The sequence below is a fragment of the Anomaloglossus baeobatrachus genome, chromosome 2 (genome assembly GCF_048569485.1).
Source record: "Anomaloglossus baeobatrachus isolate aAnoBae1 chromosome 2, aAnoBae1.hap1, whole genome shotgun sequence".
Classification (NCBI taxonomy): domain Eukaryota; kingdom Metazoa; phylum Chordata; class Amphibia; order Anura; family Aromobatidae; genus Anomaloglossus; species Anomaloglossus baeobatrachus.
Genome location: NC_134354.1, coordinates 785,566,833 through 785,585,035, shown reverse-complemented (window position 1 = coordinate 785,585,035; position 18,203 = coordinate 785,566,833). Strand labels below are relative to the sequence as shown.

Below are 18,203 nucleotides of genomic sequence, written 5' to 3'. Positions count from 1 at the left end.
TAGTTGTTTTTTTTTTTTGTTTTTTTTTTAAATTTCTATTTTTTTTTTTTTGTGGTTTTTAACTTTCAAGGCTGCTATACTAGTTTTTCACGTTGGGAAAACTATCGGTATTATAATAAGTTGTATAATAGCCACCGGTTTCTGTAAAAGCACAAAACACCTTCGTGTCGGTTATTTCATCGTTTTGGTTTTTTTTTTTGTTTTTTTTTCTCTCCTATTAAAGCGTAAAATATACATATTTTATATGTATATTATCGCTGTAGAGAGACCTCTACACTACCACAAATGAGCTGGGCAACCAGACAATCACAAATACACCTCCACTACTATGTACCCGCCATCTGGCGATTGCAGTCGGTGCCAGGGGCCGCTCGCGGTCACGGTTTTACTCTAGTTATGACATGTTGTATTTGTGAGACAGTGTTACAGTAGAAAGCCTGAGTGTTCTGTAGATAGAACAATACCAAGTTTGCATGTGTGTTTAGGCATCGAAGATTATTTAGTCATCAACAGTTAGCGCTCCACCAGCCATCGGCAGCGCGTCAGGGGAAGACGCTTTTTCCGATAAGAACCCTTCCCACATTATTGGACTCGACGAGTCCGGTTAGGATGTGGTTACTCCATCTTACATTTTGATATTTGCCTCCGCAGCAGATATGCAAAATATACAAAAGCCTTAGTCTTTGCCGCATCATTAACAGTTTCCTGACTGCAGACCAATAATCCCCAATATTTACCTCTGCCTCCTCCCCTCTCCCCATGCACAGACAGTATTACCTGGATTTGGAAGAAAATATGTAGACGTTGAAAATTGCACAAATAAACAACTAAGACATTTACTTACTTTTTATTGTGGGGGGGGAATATTAGTGAATAAAGGAAAATTTAGCTAAATTGTTGAAGCCCATGTTACTATCCATTTAGAATAAGTTACACGTATTCTGTATTCCTCTTTTACAAGGGGAAATATCACTTTTATCTTTGTGACCCCCTCCTTTTTTTTGTATTTGGTTTCCAACATTTATTTTTCAGACCCCCTCCTTTTTTATTATTTTGTTTCCAAATTCACTTGTGTATAGAAAGGTAATGTTACTACTCATGTAGAATACGTTACACGTATTCTGTATTGCTCTTTCACAAGGGGAACTATCACTTTAATCTTTGTGACACCCCCCCCTCCTTTTTTTCTTTTTTTGTTTCCGAATGTTTCCTAGTGTATAGAACGGTAATGAGCATATGTGCCACCACTGCTTTTTTTCCTTGTCTATGGGAATGGTGGTCGCACATGCTCACTGCCGCTTCATTGACAGAGAGGACTTTTGGGACCCTCATTCTCAGGATTAGTGGACCCCCTGCGATTTTATAGATTTATCACCAATCCTTTGCCTTTAAGCTGGTGTCACACTAAACGACAGCGACAACGACGTCGCTGTTACGTCACCATTTTCGGTGACGTAACAGCGACCTTGTAAGTCGCTGTTATGATCGCTGCTTAGCTGTCAAACACAGCAGAAGCAGCGATCATAAGGTCGCTGTGCTACATGTTCAGAGAGCAGGGATCCGCGCTTAGCGCTGGCTCCTTGCTCTCCTGCAGCACACATCGGGTTAATTAACCCGATGTGTGCTGCAGCTACATGTCACAGTTCAGAGAGCAGGGAGCCGCGCTTAGCGCTGGCTCCTTGCTCTCCTGCAGCACACATCGGGTTAATTAACCCGATGTGTGCTGCAGCTACATGTCACAGTTCAGAGAGCAGGGAGCCGCGCTTAGCGCTGGCTCCTTGCTCTCCTGCAGCACACATCGGGTTAATTAACCCGATGTGTGCTGCAGCTACATGTCACAGTGCAGAGAGCAGGGAGCCGCGCTTAGCGCTGGCTCCTTGCTCTCCTGCAGCACACATCGGGTTAATTAACCCGATGTGTGCTGCAGCTACATGTCACAGTGCAGAGAGCAGGGAGCCGCGCGCACTGCTTAGCGCTGGCTCCTTGCTCTCCTTGCTACAGTATACATCGGGTTAATTACCCGATGCGTACTGCAGCCACATGTCACAGTGCAGGAGCCGGCGCTGGCAGCAAGAGCGGAGGCTGGTAACCAGCGTAAACATCGGGTAACTAGGGAAAGGTCTTCCCTTGGTTACCCGATGTTTACGCTGGTTACAGCTTACCGCAGCTGCCAGTGCCGGCTCCTGATCGCTTCATTTCGTCGCTCTCTCGCTGTCACACACAGCGATGTGTGTGTCACAGCGGGAGAGTGACGACCAAAAAATGAAGCTGGACATTCAGCAACGACCGGCGACCTCACAGCAGGGGCCAGGTCGTTGCTGGATGTCACACACAGCGACGGGACGTCGCTGCAACGTCACAGAAAATGGTGACGTAGCAGCGACGTCGTTGTCGTCGTCGTTATGTGTGACACCAGCTTTAATCTTTGTGACCCCTCCCCCTCCTTTTTTCTTGTTTTGTTTCCGAATGTTTCCTAGTGTATAGAAAGGTAATGAGCATGTGCGACCGCTGCTGTTTTCCAAGTCTATGGCAATAGTGGCCGCACATGCTCTCACTGCCTCTTCATTGACAGAGGACTTTTGGGACCCTCATTTCCATGATTAGTGGACCCCCAGCGATTTATAACCAATACTGTGACTTTAATCTTTGTGGACCCCCCCTCCTTTTTTCTTATTTTTGTTTCCTAGTATATAGAAAGGTAATGAGCATGTGCGACCGCTGCTGTTTTTTCCGTCTATGGGAATGGTGGCCGCACATGTTCACTACCTCTTCATTGACAAAGAGAGGACTTTTGGGACCCTCATTCTCCGGATTAGTGGACCCCCAGTGATTTTATAGATTTATCACCAATCCTGTGATTTTAATCTTTGTGAACCCCCTCCTTTTTGCTTGTTTTGTTTCCAAATGTTTCCTAGTGTATAGAAAGGTAGTGAGCATGTGCGACCACTGCTTTTTTTTCACAGTCTATGGGAATGGTGGTCGCACTACCTCTTCATTGACAGAGGGGACTTTTGCAACCCTCATTCTTGGGATTAGTGGACCCCCAGCAATTTATAGATTTATCACCAATCCTGTGACTTTGATTTACTGATCCTTCTGTATATCCGGTCTTTTTCTTCAGACCCATATTTTCCGCTCTTGAGGTCACTAAAATTGTGGATCGGTAAATAATAATTAGTAATTAATAATAAGGCTAGTAATTAATTTTCAAAAAAGCCAACGTTTTTCTTAAAGACCTTCATCAGTGGAGGAGTCGTTGGAAATATTGTTTCTTCAGTATTGTGTAAACTTATCATCCAGGGCTACAGAGCTGATATCTTCCCTTTAGCGCTGCCGTTCCCGGCCATAAATGCGCGAGATGTGCTCACGATAGAGGGTCACTGTTGCTTTAATGGTAAGACCCGGGGGAGGGGCTTGGAGGACCATGGGCGGAGTTTGAAATAATTATGGGAATTGGGACAGATGGACTTAATAGCAATAAATTCTTGCAATTCACGTGTTCATATTCTCCTATCTGTAAAGGTACTTTGTACGTACGCACAAACTTTTGCAAAAGGTACGTGATTTATAAAACGCTGTAAAACTTTATAAAAATGCATTTCGAGGGATTAGGATAAAGCAATATCTCATGTGGATGTGAGAAAATAAGTGGTTTTTTTTTTCTTTCTTTCTTCCATTAGTTGTTCCTGCATTTAAACAGGAGTTTTAACTTAGTTGACACCCCGATAATAAATAATAAAAAAATAATAAAAAAAAGTATATAATATGGAAATATTAATCGGAGGACTCTACATAACCCAGAGGTATAGAGAGTTACGACTTCCCATCCCTTTGTGTTTCCGGTGTCAGTCTTCACTGCAATTCTGGCATTTTATTCATGGCTCAGAATGAACAGAACTTATAGGACTGTGTTTTGGGGGGAAGAAAGTGGTAGAAACTGTCATTTATGGAAGGACAGATGACGATGATGATGATGAACCGTGAATGTCGAATCGGGGACAGTGAAGGTGTTTTGTCATAGTAGGTAGCAAAAAAGTAAAATAAGTTGCTGTAGACTCATTGAAAACTTTTAAAGGGGCCCAACATTAAAAAAAAGGCATCTCTAGGCTATGAAATTGTGTAGGGCTCCTTTAAGAAATAGAATAAATGGGATCTTGTGAGTGAAATGTTGGTTCCTGAAAGTTATATCACCAACCAAAAGGTTTTTATTTTGCCTAAATCAGGTCTCAAATCTCAGAATCCTTCTGCCATCACCCAAAAAAAAAAAAAAAATCAATGAAAAGTTGGCACCGCCCCCTGGACTCCTTAGAATAGGACTCCTGTCACTTAGGAGTCATATAACTACCTTTTTAGCTCTGCTGATTGGTAGAGATAGGTCACAAGGGAGGGACTTATGAGACAGGCCTTAATCCCCATAGGTTGTCTTCAGAAATTGATACAAATGTGATCATGTGACCCCCCCCCCCCCCGATGAACGTTTTATACAGTGCAGTAGATGTTATGTCATTGGAAAGTGTTTATCTTCTAGGATGTCAGTATTTTAAGGCAGATATCACCGCAAAGGGCGTATTTACACAAGTGAGCGTGGCCCTGAAATTTTGCATTATCGGTAATGGCCCCGTACACTGCGGTATATCTGCAGCCATTAGACTCATTTACTTACAATCCAGTGCTAATCTGTAAGGATCCCTATTGGGCTATGAACAAATATATTAGTTGAAACCAATTATTGTAATAAAACTGAAATTGCAAATTGTTATGGCTTCACTTTTCTGGTCATGTTGTGCATGGAGACCTTAACGTTCGTATCCTTCTGTTATCTCATGTGGAATTTCAAATCTTTTGCCCCCAATCGTTTAGTTATAGGTTGGATTTTTGTGTAGACACCACTAGAGGGAGCTCACTGTATACAGGTCTGTACAATAGTTGTATGAAAGGAGCTCCCTCTCGTGGTTTCTACAGGTAGATTGGATTTTACTAGAGGGAGCTGATTGCATGTGAATTTATATAATCCGCTCCCTCTAGTAAAATCTGATCTACCTGTAGACACCACTAGAGGGAGCTCATTTCATACAGGTTTTTATGATGGGGAGCTCACTGTGTGTGACTTTATGCAACTATCATAAAGACCTGTATGCAGGGAGCTCCCTCTAGTGGTGTCTAATGGTACATTGGATTTTACTAGGAGGAGCTCACTATTTATACAGCTATCAAAGACCTATAAGACAATATTAAAGACCAGGGGGCACTCACTGCGAGTGGAAGAAAAGAGATTCCAGCAGCTAAATAGGAAAGGGTTCTCTACAGTTAGAGCAGTCAGACTGTGGAATGCCGACCACAAGAGGTAGTAATGGCAGATACTAGAACAGCTTTTATATCAGGGCTGGATGATTTCCTCAGAACACAACATTGTTGGTTATAAATGACTTTGTGACAAGATGTAGAACTGGTGGAGGAAGGTTGAACTAGATGGACTTTTTTGGCTTTTTTTTAACCTAAGTAACTATGTAACTATGTAATGAGCTCCCTCTAGTGGTGTAGATAGGTGGATTGGATTTTACGATAGGGAGCTCAGTGTATGTGACTTTATACAACTATCGTAAAATCCAATCCACCTATAGACACCACTAGAGGGAGCTCATTTCATATAGGTCTTTCATAGCTGTATAAATTTACATACAGTGAGCGCCTTCTAGTAAAATCCAATCTACCTGTAGACACCACTAGAGGGAGCTCCCTGCATACAGGTTTTTTATAGTTGCATAAATTCACATACAGTGAGCTCCTACTAGTAAAATCTATCTGTAAACCGCACTAGAGGGAACTGGCTTCATACAAGTCATCGATACTTGTATAAATTCACATGCAGTGAGATCCCTCTATTAAAATCTACCTGTAGACACCACTAGAGGGAGCTCATGTCATACAGGTCTTTATGATTGTTGTATAAATACATACAGTGAGCTCCCGCTAGGAAAATCCAATCTACCAGTAGACACCACTAGAGGGCGCTCACTGCATATAAGTCTTTGTATGTGAATTTATACAACTATCAAACTATGACCTCCTTCTAGTAAAATCCAATCTACCTGTAGACACCACTAGAGGGAGCTCACTTCATACAGATCTTTTTGGTAGTTGTATACAGTGTGTCCACCCATATCCTGTCCACTGCCAGTAACTTGAGAACGGCGGCAGCTATAGGCATAGAAGTGGTGTCTAGGTATAGTAAAGTAGCCATGCGCTACACAATGAAACCACCTATAGCGCCACCTGGTGGAAAACAACAGAGTTAGCATTTTTATCTCAAAAACTGAACAAGATAGAGAAAAAAAGTGAATTACAAAGTTGTAGGGAATCATCAATTCAATACGAATCGACACCTTGCATACAGAAATGCTATGATGATGTGTAAAGCTCACAAGGCTATGGACGTGAAGCGATACCTCATGGACCACAAGACTGCAGTGCTAACCACTGCTACCGTGCTGCCCATTCCATGCATTTTTCAATTGCCCTAAACCTGGTGGTCTTCTACCTGGGATTTTCCATTTGTTGCTTCAGTTTCCTATTATGCCTTGATGCCACAGAAATTGTAATTTTGCAATGAGTTGGGGGGAGTATTGCAGAAAAAAATGTTTTTTTTTATTTTTTTTTTTTTAATTTACCCCGGTAAATTGTCACCTCTGAATGATAAAGCGCCCAAAAAGCTGTTTCTGCATAATGTTCAATCTGATCGTATGTAGTCGTTACATTTCAGTATGAAATATTTTTTTTTTTTTATTTTTTTTTACTTTGTAATGTTAAATAATAAAGGCAAGGACGGATTCTTTCCATCAACATTAAACCCATCACCTCTATATGAAGGGGAATACAAAGTAGTATTATATCTGTGCAGTACGATGTATATCCCATAACTACGCTGGCCCTTATCTATATATAATAATAATAATATAAAATATATCTTTGCTTTAAACATACTGTAATGGCAGGACTTGAATGAAATACGCATATTCATAGTTTTCTTGGCCCGAACGTCAGCGTCTCGGAGAACACACGAGCACTTCATCGGCTTGTATGATGAGTATTTTCTCTTGTATTTTAATGAGCAGTTAGTATTTTTTTTATTAATTTTTTTTCTGTTTTTAAGTAATTTATGACACTTTTTTTTTTTAATTTTTACCAATAAGTGTTATTTAAGTTTTCGTTTGAACAGTTGATGTTTATTAAACTTATCTAGAGGAAATTTTGTGGTTACAGATCATTTCAGAAGGCAAGACTGGGGGCTTTCTTGTTTCCGGGCGGGAGCAAAGAAATATCACTTTTTTTCAAAAAATAAAAATATATTTTATTTTATTTTTTTTTTTATTAGTTGAGAGCTTAAACAATTTTAAGGACTTTTATTTACTTGTATGAAGGCCGCAAGGACTAAGTATAGAACTTGTCCTTGTGGTGATAATGGCGATTTATTTATCACAATCTTCCTAAAAAAATAACCCAAAAAATATGGCTGCTCTTGCAAAAATAGAACAGCGTTGCAATACCAAATACAACCTACTGTACTGCACTTTTTTTTTTAGAGGGCAGCCATGTTTTCCTAATCCTGACTATAACCCTTCAAGTTTTCCTTTTTTTTTTTTTTAAATGGCCTTGATTAGAAAAACAGGGCAGAATTAATGGAGAAACTGCGACCACACATTTTTCGATTATGTTGTTTTGCAGCTGCCATGTTTCTCTAATCCTGGGCCGCTTCGTTTAATATTGCAAATTTTTTTTTTTTTTTTTTTTTTTTTAATAAAAATTACATTACAGCTTGGATTTCTTTTTCAGATTTATTAGGTGGGATGAAATAAATTTTAAGCAAAAAGTCTTCCAAGTTTTTAGGACTGGCTGCTCACTACGAGGAATTACGAAGGCCCATCACTTCTTGTTTGTGAATATGAAGTGTTAAACTGTTTTGTTATTTTACGGATCATTTCTAGATCTCCCTGAAACATTTAAGCCAAGAGTTTGTAACTGTATGATATTTACTGTAAGATGTAGAACATTCAATAACTATTAAAATGTTTCCATAAAATTAAATCTGGATTATTTACATGTTCAATAACAGTCTGCAAATTGTGCGTAGTCCTATACGGGGTCTGATTTTTGGGAGGGTTTACTGGGCTATTGCTATGGGGCTTCCACCAAACTGAGAACTGGAGCACACAGGAGTACGGTGGGTGCTTAGTACATTATTATTATTATTAGTGCCATTTATTCCATGGTGCTTTAAATGTAAAAAGGGCTATACATAATTGGGACAAGTACACTAATCATAAACAATACAAGGCACAGACAGGTACAGGAGGAGAGAGGACCCTGCCCACGAGGGCTCAGTGTCTACAGGAGGAGAGAGGACCCTTCCCGCGAGGGCTCACAGTCTACAGGAGGAGAGAGGACCCTGCCCGCGAGGGCTCACAGTCTACAGGAGGAGAGAGGACCCTGCCCACGAGGGCTCAGTGTCTACAGGAGGAGAGAGGACCCTGCCCACGATGGCTCAGTGTCTACAGGAGGAGAGAGGACCCTGCCCACGATGGCTCAGTGTCTACAGGAGGAGAGAGGACCCTTCCCGCGAGGGCTCACAGTCTACAGGAGGAGAGAGGACCCTGCCCACGAGGGCTCAGTCTACAGGAGGAGAGCGGACCCTTCCCGCGAGGGCTCAGTCTTATACAGACCTCTTGTCTCCTTAAAAGAGCGAACAGCCCCATCTATGCTTACGAGACTGTTAGTTCAGGTCAGGAGGCTCTAGATCGGGCCAGGAATTGCAGCCTGATCACTCCGTATAATACAGTTTTTGACAATATAAACTTATAACAAATCGATTGAAGCCTGTTTAATGCCTTCTTACGTTATCTGATATAAACCAAACGATTGTTAGGGTATGTGCGCACGTCTCTGCGTTCTGTTACGCAGTTTTTTTTTTAGTCCCTGCATGTGCGTTTCAAACGCAGCCGAAAAGCTGCGTTTTGAAAGCATTGTGCATGCGGAATTCATGCATTCTGGATGCTTGCTCTGCCATAGACAGTGGGAAAAGCATTGAACGCACAAAAGAAGTGACATGTTGCTTTTTAGAATGCATCGTTTTTGGCAAAATATTTCAGCAGCCGAAACGCTGCGTTCTAAAACGCAATGTGCGGATGGAATTTGCACAATCTTCATAGATTGTGCTGGGGATGCAGGACGCAGTGTAAAAGCATGAAAAAAGCACACATGCGCACATACCCTTAATCCTATAGTTCAGTCTCCATGTTTATATTTTGTTATGCAACACAATGCCAAGAGTGCTAAACATGCTATACCCTTTAAAAGCCGTATTTCTGCACCATAAGAGACACGTCTCCCCAGCATTGTTGATTTAACCCTAGTGCCAACAAAAGGGACTTTTCATCATAATAAGCAGCATCCGAACCTATACATGGGATCAGACTGAGAGAAAGCATCTTGAAAAAGTTTTACAAGACTTTTAACCTTGATGAGCTAGCCTTAGGGGTGCTTTACACGTTGCGACATCACCCGCCTCTGTCGGTGGCACGATATGTGGTGACCGCTGCCGTAGCGAACATTATCGCTACTGCAGCGTCACACGCACATACCTGCTCTGCGACGTCGCTGTGACCGGCGAACCGCCGCCTTTTTAAGTGGGCGGTTCGTTTAGCGTCACTGAACCGCCGCCCAATAGAAAAGGAGGGGAGATGAGATGAGCGGCCGGAACATGCCACCCACCTCCTTCCTTCTTTTCCGGTAGACGCAGGTAAGGAGATGTTTGTGTGTGACGCTGCTGGAACGACAGAGATGTGTGCTGCCGCAGCACCGATATTATGGAAATGAACGACGTGTCAACGAGCAACGATTTTGCACGTTTTTGCGCTCGTTGATCGTCGCTCATTTGTTATACACGCTGTGATGTCGCTACCGGCGCCGGATGTGCGTCACTAACGACGTGACCCCGACGATATTTCGGCAGCGATGTCGCAGCGTGTAAAGTACCCCTTAGGGTAGGTCACCAATGTCTGATCAGTGAGGGGGTGACTTCCGGCACCCCCTGCTGATCAGCTTTTTCCGGTGCCTCCCCTGAAACATTTTAGTTGTGGAGCTGCCCAGTTACACAACTAAGTAGTTTTGGGGCAGTATTGGGAACCAATCTTAAGGCTAGAGTATCAATGGTTAGTTACGCACATATGATCTGGACGGGAGAGCTTTCTGGATAGGCGTGTTTTTTCTGACACTAGTGTCCTGTGCAGGAGAACGTGCTGCCTGTGCATACGATCGAGGTTACTATGTATTTTTGCTGTTCTCGCGCTGAGAACACTCACATCTCCGCATGGACTCGGAAAGCTGTGCCATGTGTCAGTTTACGGAGCATCTAAAAGAAGCACAGTGGGCATGGGATTGTATAAATCACATGTACAGCACATGGAGTAAATGACACTATAATAAAGCCTATCCACTGTGCTTGTACTTTACATGCTACGTCCAAAACGGTGCTAAGACCTCTTTCACACACCAGTATTTTGCATCAGTGTTTCATCAGTATTTGGATGCCAAAACCAGGAGTATCTCCAAAATGTGGAACAGGTTTCAGTCTGTCAATTATAGTTCTCTGTAAGTTCCACTCCTAGTTTTGGCATCCAAATACTGATGAAACACTGATGCAAAATACTGACTTATGAAAGAGGCCTAACGCTGATAATGTGCACTCGCCCTTAAAATCCCGGACAATCCCTTTTGTCTACCAATGATGGAAATAAACAAATTTCATTAAAAATGTTTTATTCTGGTAATGAAACATAATGACCACTATAAAAATTGACTTTAGTAACATAAAAATGCACTTCCTGTACAGGTCACATATTCAAGAAAATCACTTCATAGTACAATATATTACAGTCCATATTACACACAGTCCATTTATTAGCTCATCTTTATACCACTGCCTTTAATCCACCTCTTCAATAACGGGGCCTGTATTGCTGCCCGTTCTTGCTTGGGCACTGCAGCTGGCACCTGGCATCCCACTTGTGGCTGCCCCTTGGTACAGTTTGGTGATGATGGGATTGCACACCTTCTCCAGTTCTTTCTGTTGATGGCCACACTCCTCTTTCTCAGCCAACTGGTTCTTGTCCAGCCATGCTAGGGTCTCATTACACTTCTCCACAATGCTCGTTTTATCTCCAGGACTTATCTTGTCCTTCACATTATCCTCTTCCACTGCACTCTTCATATTGAAGACATAAGCCTCCAGGGAATTCTTTGCAGCAATCTGCTCTCTTTGGGTGTCATCATCAGCCTTATACCTGTCTGCCTCTTGCACCATCTTCTCGATCTCCTCTTTGCTCAGTCTGCCCTTGTCATTGGTTATTGTGATTTTGTTCTGTTTTCCAGAGCTTTTGTCCATGGCAGATACATTGAGAATACCATTGGCATCAATGTCAAAAGTCACTTCAATCTGTGGCACTCCACGTGGGGCTGGTGGTATTCCGCTTAATTCAAACTTGCCTAGAAGATTATTGTCCTTGGTCATTGCTCTCTCACCCTCATACACCTGGATGAGGACTCCTGGCTGGTTGTCAGAATAAGTGGTGAAGGTTTGTGTCTGCTTAGTTGGGATAGTTGTGTTTCGTTTGATCAGAACGGTCATTACTCCTCCGGCTGTTTCTAGGCCAAGGGAGAGTGGTGCTACATCCAGAAGAAGCAGATCCTGGACCTTCTCAGACTTATCACCAGTTAATATGGCAGCTTGCACGGCAGCTCCATAGGCAACAGCCTCATCAGGGTTGATGCTCTTGTTCAGCTCTTTCCCATTAAAGAAGTCTTGAAGTAGCTTCTGCACTTTGGGGATGCGTGTTGATCCTCCAACCAAGACTATATCATGAATTTGAGATTTGTCCATTTTGGCATCTCTGAGGGCCTTTTCTACTGGATCCAGGGTACCTCTAAAGAGGTCTGAACACAGCTCCTCAAAGCGAGCTCTGGTGATGGAGGTGTAGAAGTCAATGCCCTCATACAGAGAGTCAATCTCGATGCTGGCCTGGCTGCTGGAGGACAGGGTTCTCTTTGCTCTCTCACAGGCTGTCCTGAGCCTTCTCAGTGCTCTCTTATTCTGGCTGATGTCCTTCTTGTGCTTGCGTTTGAATTCCTCCACAAAGTGATTGACCATACGGTTATCAAAGTCCTCTCCTCCCAGATGGGTGTCACCAGCTGTGGCTTTTACCTCAAAGACACCATCATCAATGGTTAGAATGGAGACATCGAAGGTGCCCCCTCCCAAGTCGAAAATCAGAACGTTGTGCTCTCCACGACTGCCCTTGTCCAACCCATAAGCGATGGCGGCTGCTGTGGGCTCATTGATGATTCTCAGCACATTTAATCCAGCAATGACTCCCGCGTCTTTCGTGGCTTGCCGTTGGGAATCATTGAAATAGGCCGGGACGGTAATAACAGCGTCCTTCACTGGATGACCCAGATAAGCCTCGGCCGTCTCCTTCATCTTTAGCAGAACCATGGAGGAGATTTCCTCAGGAGAAAAAGTCTTTTGTTCCCCTTTGTAGTCCACAGTCACTTTAGGTTTTCCTCCATCGCTCACCACCGTGAACGGCCAGTGCTTCATGTCAGACTGCACCACAGAGTCGTCAAACTTACGGCCAATCAGTCTCTTGGCATCGAAGACGGTGTTCTGTGGGTTCATGGCCACCTGGTTCTTGGCTGCATCGCCGATCAGTCTCTCGGTGTCGGTGAAGGCCACGTAACTTGGGGTGGTGCGGTTTCCCTGGTCGTTGGCGATGATCTCCACTTTGCCATGCTGAAAGACGCCAACGCAGGAATAGGTGGTGCCCAGGTCAATGCCGACTGCAACTCGCTTGGCAGACATGATGGTAGATGTGTGCGAAGTAGAAGTTCTGAATGGCTTCTCCTGCTGGGTCTGGTGTGGAGCTTCTGCTCTTTCCTCTGCTCTGGTGTCAGGCGCTGCGGGGTCTGTCAGCCTCTGTTCTCCTCGCTGCCTCCAGCGTCTGGATTCTTTCCTCAGCCGAGATCTGCCTGACGAGCTTCTGTCATGTGTATTTATACTGTCAGCCGCATTCCGGCCTCTGAGGTAACAGCCAATCAGCACTCTCCATTCCACACGCAGCTCCGTGTCCATAGAAACCTTCCTGAACATTCCTGATTCTTCCCGTGCAGTCAGCCAATCACAGTCGAGCTCTGGAGATGTCGTCACTCAAGACTCTTCCAGCTGCTTCCAGAACTGGAACGTCCTGACCAATTAGATTTGCTGTTGATGTGACGTCACTGGGCGGGAAGTTTCTAGAAGCTGCTATTGGCTGACGGGTTCTCGGTGTTTCTAGCAGCTTCTCAGGCGTACTAGAGATAAAATGCATCTGCCGGTAATGTATCTCTGCGGTGACAGTGATTACCCCGCCGCTCCGCCCTCGGTCCCGGTGTTTCCGCCTCTTCTGACTCCCTGTAGATTTATGAGAGCGTTCGTTGTAGCTTTCCCACAATAAACAATCGACACAGGAGTTCAGACCCCCATTTTCATAATGGAACAGTCCGTGCAGAGATTGGAATGTTTATCAGTGAGAAGAAACCACCACACAACGGAGGGGGAGGCTGCTGTATAATTGGGATAGATTGAGGTCGTACATTTATAATGAGAAAGCTCTGATGAGAACATCCTCAGGTATGGTCACCATCGAGGAGAACCACTAGTCCCAGCATGTCTGTGTATATATATCTATACTGATTGAGATAGATATATATACACACACACACATTTGTTTTGTATGACCGTCACCAATGAATGTTACATATGAAGAAAATTAATAATGTGACAACTCGTTAGCCCACCATTAGTACTTCATAAAAGTTTTCTTGTTCATGGACTACTTAAAGGGATTGTCCATATTTTTTTGAAAGTTGACATAGAGGGTAGAAAACCTTATAAAAGAAAAACGGAACCAAGATTTGGAATTTCACCGTCCCGACCCTTCAGCTCCACTGCTCTGATCATCTCCACCCTGCACCTCTAGTGACTGATGGACCGGATGTCACGTTCTCTGGTGTGATCAGCAGACCGCTGCAGCCAAACAGTGTCCTCAAGTGACTGATGGAAAAGACGTTATCACTTCCGATCCAGTTGAAGAGACCGCGCTGAGTTGAGTCACGTAATTATGGCTATTTTCTTTCACAAGGAATCCCCATCCTCTGCAAACTTTCAAAAGTATCAGAAAACCCCTTTAACCTCAAATCTTCTACCCTACTTTATACCACCTTTCCATATTGCAGTGTTGTTAGACGGATTCGCCGTTCACAAGCGCAGGAAAGCTGGGTGACGACTCCAGTGTGAGAAGTTATGCAGCCATATTGGTGGCCACCCGGCTTTACAAATATGCTTAGGATTCATCATTTGTGTTTTTATTTTTTCAAGTAACTTTTCCTTTTTTGTTTTGTGGGATTCGTTGTCATTTTCATGGTTAATATGAATTTTAGGCAAATGAAAAATACCCTATAATCTGTGTCCTCTTATGACTTTTTTTCGTATTGTTGAATACTGCGCTAAAATGTGGCTAAATTTGCGCAATAAATTTCAGGGAATCACTCCAGAAAGTTATTTTGTGACTTTTTAAAAAGTTGTAAATTGATGTTGAACGCAAACCACACCTGCAATGCTGAACAAAAAAAAAAAATAATAAAGAGGCAAAGACATAAAATAGAGTTTAATGAGTGGCGCAAAATAGAAGAAGAATGAGGTGCAAATAATAAAGGTCAAAATGCACCAAAAACAAAGCAAAAATACCTGACAAATGCAATAATGGCTATTTCTGTTAGAAGCTAAAACACTGGATCTGTCACACAAAGGAAACAAATGTATGATGTATGGACGTTATAGAAACAGAACCACAATGGTTTAACCCCTTCCTGACTTAGGATGTACATTTTCACCGTCTTCCGGCTCCCTGCCTGAGAGCCTGCATTTTTTCCGGCAGATGATGTCCATGTTATCCAGCCATCATCTGCCTCTAAAAAAAATACTCTAAAACTGCATGTTTGGTATCTGTGTAATTGTAGTGACCTTGAAAATCATATTTCCAGGTCATTTTTATTGTAAAATTAATGTTGTAAATAAAAGTACCGAAAAAACAATTGCAGAATTGCGCTGTATCATTTTTGTTTGCAATTTTGCTGAACATGGAATTGTTTTTCTGCTTTTCTGCACATCACATGAACATGAATGGCGTTATTCAATAGTACAACTCGTTCTGCAAAAAAATCAAGCCCTTATATGTCTATGTGGATGGAAAAATAAAAAACATACTGCTCTTGGAAGAAGGAAAAAATGAAAATGGAAATTTACCTGGGCGGTAAAGGGTCTGGGCCACTGCTTAAAAACTGTCCACAATGTATTTTCTGCCTGAAGGGAGACCTGGACATGTGAAAAAAACCCCCAACAAACGGTACAGCCTGGGCTAAGTGCAAGAACTGACTCCAGATATAGTGACATTGAACAAATACTTTTTTTCTTCCTTCCTTTTAATTGAACCACAAGTAAAAATAATGGATTTTGATCAGACTGTGCCACCAACAGCAACTTCCACCTTCTAAATAAATAATTTTTTAATTTTTTAGTGCCAAAACAATTCTCTAAATTCTATTGATCCAGAATGATGTGGGTATTAATATACCACATTATCATAAAATTACTTATTCCCATATTCAGCTCTGTGGTTATCCTCCACATGTCCTCTAGGGGGCAGCAGATAGTTTTGCTTACAATCAATTCTCCTAATGGAAAGTTTCACGATTCTGTAAAATTTCTTCTTGTGTAAAGCAGAAACGGGATAGGGAGACAGAAACATCAATGCAGGTTTGGTATTGCGGTAATCATACTAATCTGCAAAATTATATTTATTGGTCTTTTTTCACATTATGAAAGGATTGCATTTTTTTTTTTACCATTTCATTTGGAAGTTTTTTTTCTGTTTTCCAATGCAGTGAATGAATGATGTAATTCAAAACTAAAAGTCGTTCTGCAAAAAATAAGCCCTGATAAGGCTATGTGGATGGAAAAATAAAAAAGATTAAGCACCCAATCCATAACGGGTTAAAAGGGCTTTGCCATATGACTTGCAGTAAAAGCGCAAAAGCCGCACCAGAAGCCGCATCTGCAGAGACGTATTTCGGGGTTTTCCCCCCTCATCAGTGCATTATGAATCATGAAAATAGCAAATTCCTAGAAAACTGAGGGTTTTTTTTCAATAGAACGTGGATGTCCCAGATCAGAACAGAACAATCTCCAGTGGAAATTTGTATTAATTTCATCACATAATGTTTTATTTAAAGGGAACTGGACAGATTTATGGGCAGCAGCTATCAGACGTGTGGCTGAAACCATGCAGCCAGTGCCGGACAGTGGTATCTGCGAAGTTTCAGAGAAGAACAGACGTATAAGCCTACAACCTACAATAGCCCTCAGCCCAGTAGACCACTGCGCAACCAGCTCTGTCCTCACCTATTGTACCATCACCCATTCCCTGTAGACTGTGAGCCCTCGCGGGCAGGGTCCTCTCTCCTCCTATACCAGTCTGTCTTGTACTGTTAATGATTGTTGTACGTATACCCTCTTTCACTTGTAAAGCGCCATGGAATAAATGGCGCTATAATAATAAATAATAATAATAATAATAATATGTTATAAAGTTAAAGGGTCTGGGGGCTGAGATCCCCCAAACATAATAGAAAAAAATTCAGATGGTGAATGTGAGTTGATGTATCAAAAAGATGAACCCCCCCCCAGAATTAAAATATGTCAAAACCACAATGCGTTTCAGCTGCGATCAGCCTTCCTCAGGTGTCTGAAAAGCAATTAATACAATGAACTTATAGCAGGTGGGTGTGCGGAGCCAGGAAATGTACATAGAAAAGAAATACAAAAATACATAAACTATAAAACTAATAAGAGAATGGCTGCATTGCATCAATATATAGAGAAATGTGTGACCCATTCCCATAGGGATCAGCCATATATTACACATATATCTTATATACTCAGGTCAGGAGCCGTACGGCCAATGGATTGTGGATGTGTGAAAGTGGCCTAAGTGCTTTATACACTCCCTGACAGAAGTTCTGTCGCTTATCCATGTTATGTAAATAAAAGCTTATAACCTGACTTTAAATTCATCCATTGGTTTTATAAATTACTCTTTTGAAAGCTAAAACCCTCCCAAATTTGGTTTAGGTTATGAAAATAAAGTTGCTGCAAATCTGAAATATTGATCATTTAATGAACACAGAAAGGTCATATTTTGGCAAGACAAACATTTTATCGCCTTGTCATATAATGCACCCAATCCTAGTTTACATCCTGGCTGTGCATAAAAAGAAACCCAGCACCCCAGACCTTCACTTGAACTGCAACTTGACCTCTGACAACATGCCAAAAATCCACCCTGCGACCAAAGCCTTGATTATCAAGAGGCTGAAGACTAGATCCACTGCAGAGGTGGCTGGCACCTTTAATGTGTCTCAGCGTCAAGTACAAAGAATTAAAAAAAAGATTTGAAGAGACTGGAGATGTTTTTGACAAGTTCAGGTCCACAGACCCCGCAAGACAACTACTCAGGAGGAACGTTTGTTGGTTAGAAAATCCAAAGCCAGCTCCTCTTCCACTACAGCAGAGCTCCAAAAGGCCTGGTCACCTCAAGTCCCTGTGTCATCTAGAACAGTTTGTAGGATTCTGTCTCGAAATGGCCTCCATGGTCGAATCAGTGCCCAGAAGCCAACACTAAACAAAAGGCAATTAAAAAACCGTGTGGTATTTGCCAAGTCCCACAGCCTGCTAAACAGATGGACGCTGGAAAAGTGGCAGAAGGTGGATTTCTCTGATGAATCTTCAGTTGAATTACACCACAGCCACCGCAAATACTGCAGGAGACTTACTAGAGCCCGTATGGATCCAGAAAACAGTTAAGTTTGGTGGTGGAAAGATCATGGTCTGGGGTTACATTCAGTATGAGGGGGTGCGAAACATTTGCAAGGTGGAAGGCAATATCAATAGCCTAAAATATCAAGAAGTATTAGCTACCTCTTACATTCCCAATCATTTAAGGGGTCAAATTATGCAGCAGGATGGTGCTCCATGTCATCCATCCATCCATCTCTACAAC

At 42.4% G+C, this 18,203-nt stretch overlaps 1 protein-coding gene across 1 annotated transcript; it reads right to left on the bottom strand.

Annotated features, from left to right (window-relative positions):
- Nucleotides 1–10,795: 10,795 nt before the first annotated feature.
- Nucleotides 10,796–13,057, bottom strand: LOC142290748 (heat shock 70 kDa protein-like). The gene has a single exon (XM_075334741.1). The coding sequence runs from the start codon at nt 12,908–12,910 to the stop codon at nt 10,979–10,981; it is 1,932 nt and encodes a 643-aa protein (XP_075190856.1). The 5' UTR covers nt 12,911–13,057; the 3' UTR covers nt 10,796–10,978.
- Nucleotides 13,058–18,203: the final 5,146 nt, after the last annotated feature.